This window comes from Helianthus annuus, chromosome 1 (genome assembly GCF_002127325.2).
Source record: "Helianthus annuus cultivar XRQ/B chromosome 1, HanXRQr2.0-SUNRISE, whole genome shotgun sequence".
NCBI classification, from domain to species: Eukaryota; Viridiplantae; Streptophyta; class Magnoliopsida; order Asterales; family Asteraceae; genus Helianthus; species Helianthus annuus.
In genome coordinates this window covers 83,471,812-83,484,070 of record NC_035433.2, presented here as the reverse complement: position 1 = coordinate 83,484,070, position 12,259 = coordinate 83,471,812, and the positions used below count along the sequence as shown (strand labels likewise).

The 12,259-nt window shown below is 39.6% G+C and overlaps 1 protein-coding gene across 1 annotated transcript; it reads left to right on the top strand.

Moving 5' to 3' along the window:
* Window positions 1-9,463: 9,463 nt before the first annotated feature.
* On the top strand, window positions 9,464-10,372 carry LOC118490254. Its single transcript, XM_035987734.1, has 2 exons — window positions 9,464-9,588; window positions 9,726-10,372. Exons 1-2 carry the CDS (start codon window positions 9,568-9,570, stop codon window positions 10,248-10,250), a joined length of 546 nt encoding a protein of 181 aa, XP_035843627.1. The 5' UTR covers window positions 9,464-9,567; the 3' UTR covers window positions 10,251-10,372.
* The last annotated feature ends 1,887 nt before the right edge of the window (window positions 10,373-12,259 follow it).

Below are 12,259 nucleotides of genomic sequence, written 5' to 3'. Positions count from 1 at the left end.
TTGCAACGAAAAATATATTTATTTGGATGACATACATTGAGTAGGTCTTTCTCAATGCAAACCAATCGCCACTCCTATGGTTACCTCTCATGTTTTACTCCTTGACGATAGTCCTCTTTTTAATGATCCATCACGGTATCGTCAGGTTGTTGGTGCACTTCAATATGCTACTTTATCTCGCTTGGACGTTGCTTTTGCGGTAAATAAAGTGTGTCAATTCATGCATGCACCGACCAAAAATCATTGGGCCGCGGTTAAAAGTATCTTGCGACATCTTCATGGCATGGCTCAACTTGGCTTACTTTTCCGTCGCGACTCTAGCTCTAAACTACATGCTTTTTCTAACTCCCATTGGCATCAAGATGTACTGGCTTACTCAGATTCGGATTGGGATGGTTGCCTTGTCGATCGTCGATCCACCGGGGATTTGCTGTATACTTGGGATCTAATCTTATTTCATGGACTGCATGGAAACAACAAACTATGTCTCGATATTCCACAAAGTAAGAATAAAAAGCAATTGTTATGCTATTGTAGAACTAGTATGGTTGAAATAATCTCTTGTTCAAGAACTTGAAATAGTGAATCGGTCGCCTACACTTTGGTGTGATAATCTTTGTGCAACGTATCTTTCTGCGAATCCGGTATTCCACGCACGTACTAAATATGTTGAAGCTGATTTTCATTTTGTTCGTGAACAAGTTCCTCAAGGGAAGTTAAATGTCAAGTTCATTGCAAATAATGTGCAAATTGCTGACGTCTTTATCAAGCCCTTATCTTCTTAGAGGTTCTATCACTACGGTGCAAGTTGCTGGTCGTTCCTGGCCTCAACTTGTGGGGGAATAATAGACTAGTGGTCTAGATATAATTAGTTTACAGAGGGTATTAAAATATAATTTAGTCATCTATATAAACTATTGTAATTAGGAAAATTGAATAAAACAATTCTATGATTTGATCATGCATCATATGAATTTGTGGAAAAGGTTATTGTTTGAAATTGAGCCTGGTCGTGGGGAAGGGCAATAAGCATGGAAAGATGCACTTTTGGAAGCTGGAGTAAGTCCATACAAAGGTTTTTCTTATGATTATGTCACTGGGACTAAAGTTGGTGGTACAACTTTCAATGAAAATGGGCTAGGCATAGCGCAACGGACTTGTTACAGTTTGCAAATCCTTTGGGGCTGTCTGTTTATCTACATGCAACTGTTGGCAAAGTCTTATTTCCAACCAAAGGTATGTAAAACACAGTTGTTGTGTTAATAATTTTTATACTTTTGTCACAAAGAATTCAAAAGAATTAAAAAAACTCAGGGGCAATGATGATGGGGTGTCTAGGGAGGACTCGTAGGCAGTGGCGGAAATAGCCCGAAAAGTTAGGGGTATCCTATTTTTTTAGGGTTAGGGGTATCCTTTATATAACGGAAACGGAGTTGAGGAGTATTTTTACACTACAGAAATGGAGTTAAGGGGTATTTTTACACTACGGAGACGGGGTTGAGGGGTAGCCCGTGCTACCCCTACTCACACTATAAGTCCGCCACTGCTCGTAGCCACTACCCTGTTTTTTCCGGGGTACACTTTAAAAAAAAAATAATTCCTATATATTATATTGTATTTTTTTTTTATAGAAAACCCTTAGACGATTCATTCAAGATTTTAAAGTAGGCCCATTTAATACTATAATTTTGCTAATTTCTATATTTATATTATAATTGTTTTTTTTAAAAATAGTTTAAAAATATGCATCTAAGGCTATGCGGTAAGATGATGGCCCTCCTTTGAAGGATGTTCCGTCACGTAGGCGCCACATCATAGTCCTTGGAGGATGCCCCTCCAAGGTAGAAACACTGGAAATAGAGGATGATCCTACCTCATCATGTTATTTTTTTTTAAATTTATCTAACTTTTTTAAAAAACCAAACATTACATAAGTTAAAAAAAATAATTTCATTAATATTATAAAACCAAACATTACATAAATTAAAAAAAATAAACTAAAAAAATAAAAATCCTAAGAACTTTCATACTTTTTCATGATTCTTTCTTACAATTTTTCTAAAGTAGCTCGTTTTTCTTCGTGATAACTTTCAACGTCGGCTGTCATTATGTCTCATTCTTTTAGTTGGTTTTATTCATTGTTCACCCGAACCTTTTTCTTCCGCCACGCGTTTTTTCGCCCTTGCCTTTTGGGCCGTGACCTCCGTATACGCTTTGAATTGGGCCATAAATGACACAATCTTCGAATCGCCGCCCTTTTCGTTTTTTTCTTTGTAGCCGCTTCCTTTTTTGATTTGTCCCGGCCCGGGGACGTTTCTCCTCCCGTACGGCGTACTCTTCTTCGTCAAATTCGGCGTTGTCGTTTAAATTAATTTGACATCTTACGTCCTAGCCGTCGGCACTAAAACTACCAGTCGTCGAGGTTTTTTGTCGTTTTGCTATCTCAACCTCATTTGGAACCGGCGCCCACTTGTTGGACGTTCATAAAACTTCCCAAGCCCGAATGTGTGGGAAAGCGGTTTAATGGTTCGAATTGTATATATCCATTTCCGCTTTAAAAAACATACTCGTCGCTCATCCCACTACGGCGCCCACTTGTATATAAATTATTATATATCGTCGCAAACCGGTTCACGGCCGGATTCATCTTTCGCCACTTCGAAGATATCGAGTTGACATCTCGATATTGTCCTTGTTCCATTATCCCAAGGAACTTTGATAATACCGCTTTCCAAAACCGCTCGTCGGTTTGGTTGTTATCTCTATTTAACAAAAGTATATATTAAAAAAATTTTAAATTTATATTAAAAAGTATATATTAATTTTTTTTAACTTTACGTACCTTTAACGGGGGTGTGTGGATGTGCTAATATACGTCTTCGTTAAGGCCTACTCCTCGATCCGCGTCCACGGTTTTGGCTTCGGTTTCGAAGGTTGATTTTGGTCAACCGCCACTTGCTTTCGATTTTTACGTTTAGAAGATTGTGGTTTCGTCTCTGGAATGACTTCAATGTCATCATCAACGGGTTCTACTGGTTGAGAAGATTGAACGGGTTGTGGTGGTTGAGAAGATTGAACGGGTTGCATGTTGAACGAGTTTCGTATCATCAAGTTTTGTAGCGCTTGCATTTGTTGCGTATTCGAAAAAGTGTTCGAAGATTGTTGGAAACCCGAAAAAGCGTTGACGGAAAATTGCGAGAAAGCGTTCGGTTCCATTGTAGGATAATACCTGGGCACCGAAAAAAAGTTCGGGTTTGGATTTGGTTTGTTCGGGTTATATGCATCCATTGTAAAAAGTAGAATAGTGTTTTATAAAAAAAGTAGAAGATTTTATAGAAAGTTAGAGAGAGATGGGGTTGTAGTGGGTTAAAAATGGGGTAAAGAGATTGAATTTACATAAAAACTTTATGGATTTTGGTGGGATTTTGAATACTAGTCGTTGGTTTATATTTTAGGCATTTAAATTTTTTTTGAATGGTCCATTGTGCACAACGGTCAATTTTTTTTTCTTTTTGTGGGCTGGCTCAAACGTCTACTTGCAGACAGAGAGGACGCCGAATGGGGGGGGGTGGTGTTGGGTTAGGCGCCGGTCCTCGATCATCCAAGGCCGAAGCGCACACCGCATAGCCTAAGGGACATATTTTTAATGGCTCAGATAGGGCATTTAAATGCTTGGGGACGCCTCTCAAAGTGTCTTGGTATTTTTTTTTAATGACCAACGAAACTTTTATTTCAAAAGCTAACAAGATGCTAGTACAACAAAATACGAAACAAGACCCGGAACCAAACAACCGAAAACAAACAACGAAATCCGGTAAAAAACTACCCGACACTACCCCATTCTTGTCAAATCAAATCTACACCATGACTCCCAAGACATATTTGACATCTTCCCGCGATTCTTAATCCACAAGTAGCTCATTATCTTGATTTCTTCAAAGATTTTTCCAACCGAAACCTACTTGTGACTGAAAATGTGAACGTTCTTCGCTCTCCAAATACTCCAGAAAATTGTAATATCACCCCGTAAAACGCCTTTCTACTCCGAGTATGTGACAACCCGAACTTTTAAGGTCAGTGCTGTTTTAACCTGTGATTCTAACTTTTAATAATTCGATCATTTCACGTCCTTGATATATTAAACTTTTATTAAACATTTTGCTATGATATGATTGTCGAGCGTAAAACGTGTTAGAGTATGTTCGAGTGCTTGGTTGGGCCGTCCTTAGTGTCTAGATTGTTGTTTAGTTGGGCCATTCTTGTAATGGGCCACATATACGCACCTAGACCCACACCCGTATCCCTTTTGTATTATATCTCGGCCCAAGACTCCTATTCCTTGTACATGAAGACATGACCCAAACGAAGCCTGCTGTGTTTGGGCCCGTTTTGGATATGTAATGCACATACATGTCACACCCCCAAAATCCACCCGCGGAGTATCACCGCATGGAGGCGTGACATGACCAGGATCAAGCCACCAATCATATTGAACATTATAAGTAATAAGTAAAAGTCATTCATCAATACGAAAGGTGTTCAAAAACCAAAACATAATCAAGTGTGTAACGGAAGCAATAATGTAAAAACCCAACATAAGCAATAAGTTTGAAATGTCATAAATGTTTAACGTGGCATCCACGATCTATGCCCCACAACGACTGCGCTTCCCAGTGCAAGCTCCATGAGTACCTATTGACCTGCAAGGCATGTAACAACGAGTCAACAACAAAGTTGAGCGAGTTCACAGCTGTAACACCTCGGAAATTTACGTCCAATAATGCATAGACACGTGGCATAGCCTTTGGATATGTGAAAACATACTTTAGAGGGACTAGAGTTGACAAACAGTGAAACTATGGAATTATAAGGGTCCAAAGTGTCAACAATGGAAAGATAGGCTCTAAAATAACCCTACATAATGTTTATAGTCTCAAACGGTTAAATCATGGATCATACAAAGCGGAAAATGTAAGAAAGTGAGGAGTTACAAACTACAGGGGCTAAACGTGTCAACATGTTGAAATTATACCTCTGAGTGATCTTTTGGCAAACCCGAAGCTTTGTAATGCTAAAATATACTCACTAGAATATGTGGTAAAAATTTCATGAAGTTTCGTGATCGTATGAGAAAGTTATGATCAAAACCGTGCACGAAGGGCTAAATGCGTCAACGTCGAGTTTCATGACTTTTCGGGTGAGCACAAAGTTAACCGAGGACTTTACCATGTTTGTAAATGTCCCAAGATCCATAAAAATCAAGTTTGAGGGTCTAATGAGCAAGACTGATAGCCAAAACCACGTAATAAAGGACCAAGGACCAAAACTTCAACATTAAAAGAGATTTGAGGATCAGATGGGGCTAGGTGTCACACCTAGGGCCCTAGGCGTGACGCGAGGCCTGCCCAACGACAGAAAACGGATTATTGCAGTTAAGGGCCTGATTCCGAGTTGTAACCAGCTGTTACCCACTCTAAAGCCTCACCAATCAACTTACATGCATCTAGGGGCACTTGTAACCTTCTTACAACACCTCTAGACTTCTGTGGCACCCTTTAATGAGATCAAATTCTGCATATAAGGGTCTTGAAGTAGTAAAACCAAGAACACTTTCATCTTCAAAAATTCACAAGAGCAATTCTGGAGCTCTCTGGTCATCATCAAGGGTTCATAGGGCTTTGTACTTGTTATTAGGACTCTTGTAAGTGTTCATAACCTGCTCTAATTCGTTCTAGCTTAGTTATTCAACCGAAAGTCAATCCGTCGTAAATTTAGTTTGACTTTACGATTAAACGAAAATGGCTCAGTCATTTCTCGAATTGAAAGTACCTACAAGTTGGTATTTATGTAGGTAGCAAACCCTCAAAAGGGTATTTTCAGATTCTCACTCTAAGCATGATGATTGTCGAGTCAAAGCTTTTCTTAAAAAGTCAACAGAATGTGTTTTTGCAAAATTTAGCATAGATAGTAATGTAGGTTACATGCAACCTGTTTGATCATCAAAATAACTTTGTAATTAATGTAAGAACATGTTTCATCATGATCAACTCGACAATTTTCAGTTTAAACCCGGATCGGAACCGAAAGTCTTATAAAATGACTTTTTCTTTGACTCTCGATTCGGATCCGTGCATGCATGTTTGAGATCTGCCTTAGAGCTTATTTTGGACCATCTTTATATATGTACAACTCTCTGAGATTTTACAACTTAGTTCTACACTTGTCCGATTCATATGCATGTTACCGGTTTATGCTTAAATATGACTATTTTGCCCTTTTTGCTATAAAACGCAATTTTTGAAAAAGTGAAAGAGTAGAAACGTTTGTTATTGATTTATAAACTTGCACCCAAAAATTTGATATCAGTTTGAGGTCCAGATTTAGAGTTATGCTCAATATCGTAATTTGAAAGCTTTGTGTTAAGTAATTGGCATAATTAGCGTATAGCCTATTTAAACCCAGTTTTTGATATAAAACTTTTTACCCACTGATGTTATATAATATTTTAGGATTTTTGGAGATTTTTATTTAATTTTTGGCTGATCGTATCATAGGTCTCTAAGTTTAATTCGGTAAATACCGAATTTACCCTTTTAAGCCATAAAATGAGTTTTATAAATCTTTTTGACCCCAAACCTTTTTCCACTGATTTCATTTGTTAAATAAATTATTTTGAGCATTCTGGAAATATAAAAATATCAGCTTTCTTTTGAAAATCCGGAAACGGCTCTAAATCGCCTATTTAAGCGTTTTTAACGCCTAGTATGCACTATAACCATATTAAACATATAAGGTTGATACCTACTGATATTCTTAGTATATTTTTATAAAATAACAGTAAGTATAAGTTTTTGAACTCAGGTTTCCAGTTTTGACACTTTTAGCCCTTGTGAAATTACCAAAATACCCCTAAGGTGCATAGTTTGATTTTAAATGATAAGTTTCATATATGGGTCATACCCTACTGTTATAATATGTTAAATTAAGTATTTTTACTGTAAGAATCAGACCTACAACTCAGATCACAAATTTAACTCTTTTATAATCTTTTAAAATGACCAAAATGCCCTTATAAGGCATAAGTTGAGTTTAAATTCATTCGGGGCATAATAGAACATAACTTACTGATATTATGACATATTTAGAGCATATTATCTCAGGGAACTTGCATATGACTCTAACGGTTACCCGTAACACTCTTTTAGCGTTCGGTTCGGTTTATGTAACTAGTTTGCATAAATTGACCGAAACGGGTCAAACATTATCATTTTTGTTTCAAAATCCAGAATGTATTTAGCATACCCATATTATACAAGTATTCAAACTTGTCGGGTCTAAATCACGTTCTATCTGGTCTTCGCTTAATCGTGCGTTTGAACCGTGTCGTCCTTAAAACTAACCGGTCTAAGCTTAGGCTTAAATAAAGATCCGTTAGGAATCTAATAGGTTATATAAACCTTTGTTCCAGAATAGAAGTGTTTTGGTCAAAAATTACCGAAGCAATTTAGTGATCAAATTAGTTAAGTGAGGTAGTGTGCTGAAAAGTGTGTTGAAAATATGCTTGTTAGGTTCTTTGGGAAAACAGTGTTCAGGATACGGCTCAGGATATTGAGCTGTATCTACGATCAAACAATGAGCAATAAAGTAAAGTAAATGACACGAGATGTACGAGGAAAGCCCTTGATCAATCTAGATCGCCGGCATAAAACCTCGGGAGCTGACAATCGCAGCTGCCTAGTTCTTCTTATTGCTTTAAACTTCAGGATACATTGCAGGATATAGATCAGATCGCTAAGTGTTACAATGAATTTTGTGAAAGGTGCGAGAGAGCAAGTGTTGAGTGTGTAGGGAGTGTGATTGTGATGTCCTAGTTGATCTGATATACCCACTATTTATAGTAACGAATTACAAACTAAAATTCCTATAAACATGGGATGCTCCGAATATTCCAATGTGAACGTTGTAGACCGAGTAATGCGGCTTCAACGGCTTCTTGTGAACGACTTGGACCGAGTCTTCAGTAGAAAAAGTCTTCATGAACGTTGCTAGCTTCTAACCCACGTACCTGCATTTAATTCCGTTAGTGATCCTGAGGATACCATTCAGGATGTTACCAATATCCTAAGTCAGCATCCCGGATGTAAACACATACAATAAACAAGATATATATCAAGATATTTTCCAGGATATAGGCTCAGAATTTCACCCATAACAATTGTCCCCAAAAAATGTTACCGTTAAGTATCCTGGTCACTAACAGTTATATTTTTTCCCGAAGAACGAGGCAATTAAGTGATAAGACCCATGATATGACTACTTGTAACCGATCAGCCTATATTTACTCATTGCTCCCTATATCTTCTCATGTATATCTCCATTTAGCTTTTACCAAAGAGAAAAAGGTAAAGACTTCTCTCTCAACTTCTTTTCTTATTCTCTCTAATATTCCGGCCACAATATGACAAGGCAGACCAGGTCTAGTTCCGGCGACTCCGCTCCCACGTTCATCCACCAAAATATTCTCCAGGATCCGGAGAAAGAAATTTGCACCTTCGACGGTGCACACTTATCGGCCCTTAAAACCTCCGGCATTTTCCCAAAAGGGACAGTGTTCCGGCCGTTTGATCGGGAAATCCGATCAGACATGGTTTCCGACGAGTGGTTGTGTTTCAATGCTTTCCCCTTTACTCTAGGGCTACAATTTCCTTTTTCTGAATTTATCACCGAGTTCTTTGACGTCACAAAAATCTGTTTTAGTCAAACGATGCCAATGCTTTGGCGAGTCTTGTCCGTTCTTGATCAAATCAAGAACAACCACATCCCTGATCTCTCTGTTCATGATCTCCCACTAGCCTACCGACTTAGGTGCCACGGTTCTTGTCGATTCTTGTTTTATTCTACTTCCAGTGACCCACTAATCCTCCGAGCCACCAGGAATGAAGAGGAATGGAAATCCAAATTCTTTTTCGTAAAAAGAGATTCAATCCCTGGTGGAGTGGATTATCCGGTGCATTGGTTGAAGAAGGGTAGGATTTAGGGTTTAAAGATGATCCTGCTTGTTATCTTGCTCTATATCCTGAACTGACTTTGTCGTTTTCTTGTACAACTGATTTTAGGAAGCTAGCACCTCCCCTTGCAGATTCTCAGAAAAGAATAGACGCTATCAGGCTCCTTCCGGAAGCAGAGAGAAGTTTCAACCCATCTCCAGCAACTCCAAGCCCTCTTTCAAGCGCAACCATGTCTGGTAAGGATCCTGCAAGATATCCCGTAGACACATGTTTTTTATTTGATATCTTTAGGGAAGGTTTAGAATTTTACTCCCTGTGTGCAGATTCCAGCAAAGTTCCAGTCTATCTAGACCTTGACGAACTCGACAGCTATCCAACTCCAACCTTAGTCAAGAAGGAGGCTCCTACTGCCACCAGCTCCAAGCCACTTCCAGCTCCCAAGGCCAACCCAAGGACTCGTGCTACCACAGCGAAAAAGAGGAAGGGCCTTGAGGTCAGTGCTCCAAGCTCAGGAGGGTTCTCCTATGACGATCTCAGCTTCACCGATTCCTTAGAGCCGATGACATCCTTCCTTAACAAGGTAATATCCTGACGCATACCCTGCATATATATCCTGCACACATATCCTGCCTGGATATCCTAACAGGATATCCTGATAGGATATCTAGGTCATTATAGATATATAGATTCTAACTCATACCTGTTATTGATGCACAGGGCCTCCAGCATTTGTTCCACTTGTACAACGATGCATGTGGTACTGTCGCCCTTCATGAAGCCAGGATTAAGCAGCTTGAAACCACTGTTGCCGACCAAGGTGCCATCGCCGAGGCAAAGAGCCGGCACTATGAGGATAAGCTGAAAAAGGTCACCCAGGATGCTGAGCTCAAATTGGCCACCATGCAAATGGATCATGATCAGGCCATGATCAATTTCCGGGAAGGAATCAAGACTTCCGCTATTGTCTCCCTGCTACAAGCACGCATCAAGATGGCCTATGAGGCCAAGGAGACAGGTCTTGTTTGTCCATCCTGGCCAATTGAATCCTGGGTAGCCAAGCTGAAGGAGCTCGGAGGCAAGGCTGTGCCACTCCCATCTGAAGCCGGTGAATCTTCCAAGTCAGCAGAGGTGGCGGATCAGGCTGGAGACAAGAAGGATGCTGGTGAGGATGCTGGACAAGATGCTGGAGAGGATGCCGGTGCTGAGAAGCCGGGGAAAGCAGGAGAGGATGCCGCTGTGTGAGGGCAGCTGAGTGGGCGATGATGGATATTGATGCCTAGGCCAGAGCCCACTTTTTTTGTTAGGTTTGATGGTTGATGTGTTGAACAATTTACTTTTCTTGTCTGTTAAACAATTTTAATTTCCTGCACGTAGACAATATGATGGCCAAAGGTGGAGGGATCCTGAGTTTCAGGACGAAGCCCTTGGTCATCAGTTAGTATGGTTTATTTTGGACAATACAACAGTTGGAGGTGGATGGGTCTCGGTTTGAGATGAAGCCTTCAACTGTTGGGTAAATATGGTGATGAACTATTAGTGCTCTTAGTGGATGGGCCTTGTTATTAGGTGAAACTAAGAGCACATCTTTTGGTATGTTAATAATATAACTCTTCCTTAGACTTTATTATTATTGTTATAAATTTCTCTTGTGAAAATTGTTTTGTTCAAACATTTTTGAGAACATATCACAGATATATCCTGGTAGATATCCTGAAAGATATGCTGATAAAGATATCAAAATACAACCTATTAATTGTCTAAGTAAAAAGGAGAGATCATACCAGAGATTCTTAGTGAATCGATTTCAATTCCTCATTATAGGCTTGTCCCCAGTGCACACTTATAAACTCGAATCCATCTTCAGAATAGTATGACGTATGTCCCCTGTACTTAACATAGAAACACAAATGTATTCGTATTCTTGACTCGAATGAATTCCACATACCTCAGGGTAAAACCCTTGATATCCTGAAATGAACCCTTAGTATACTGGGGATAAACCCTGAGTTTCATGCGCTACAGGCGGGAGTGTATAAACTCCAAGACTTAGAAAGGTGAAAACCTTTAAACCTTAGAGAGTATGAAAATACCCTTTCGTGAGAGAGGGTGATCAATCCTCATATACCTTTAGAATTCAGGATATAGCCAACAGTAACGGAATTGTCAGCCACTTTTACATGGACTGGTCCCGCCACCTTGAACTATCCCTGAATAACTTGCGCTCCAGGCGGGGTGTTTAAACCCAATTCGGGAGAAAGGTGAATACCTTTAAACCTGTGAAGGGATCAGTATCCCTTAAACGTGAGAGAGGGGGCCAATCCTCTAATCTTCTGAGTTATCCTGAGTACACATCCTGGAGCTATATCCTGGAGCATATTCTGCAAAACAATTGTAAACTAAGGTGGGTGTTAGCTTGGCTAACACCCCTCCGATGCCTAAGTCAGTATTGGGTTCAAGATAATAAACATATATATTTAAAAGAGATAGGATACATACCATTCTGAGATAGGAATTAAATTCTATTCTTACTTGAAATAGAGCTTTAAGTGTACAGCATTCCAAGACCTTGGTAGCATATCCCCTTCCATATTCTTGAGTCTATATGCTCCTTTCCCTGCTTCTGATTCAACTTCGTATGGTCCTTCCCATTTTGGAGCTAACTTGCCATCGGCAGGATTAGTAGTATTCTGAAAAGCCTTCCTTAGCACCCAATCACCCACTTGAAATCTCCTAGTCCTTATATTCTTGTTGTATGCTCTGGATATTCTTTGTTGATATGCTGCCATCCTTAGCCTTGCTGCGTCTCTTCTTTCGTCTATGGTATCCAAATCTTGACATAAGGCTTCAGGATTCTGTTCAGGATTCTGTAGGATAGATCTTGCAGTAGGTATCACCATTTCCGTTGGAATTACTGCTTCTGCTCCGAATACTAAGGAGAATGGGGTTTGGCCGGTTGCATTTTTTACCGTTGTCCTGTCAGCCCATAACACAAAGGGTAATTCCTCTGCCCATCTTCCTTTTTTGGCTCCAAGTCTCTTCTTTAAGTTGTTCACTATTATCTTGTTTGAAGACTCAGCTTGCCCATTCGCTTGAGGATGCACCGGAGTTGACGTTATCATCTTGATTCCCCAACTCTTGCAAAAGTCAGTAGTCCTTTTGCTTATAAACTGGGACCCATTATCACAAATTATTTCAGCTGGTACTCCAAACCTGGTCAGGATATTCCTCTTGATGAAGGAAACTACTTCCTG

Coding starts and splice junctions, on each gene's coding strand:
- LOC118490254 (XM_035987734.1), top strand. CDS start 9,568: ATGACATCCTTCCTTAACAAG. Junction 9,589..9,725: donor TGACATCCTTCCTTAACAAG/GTAATATCCTGA, acceptor ATTGATGCACAG/GGCCTCCAGCATTTGTTCCA.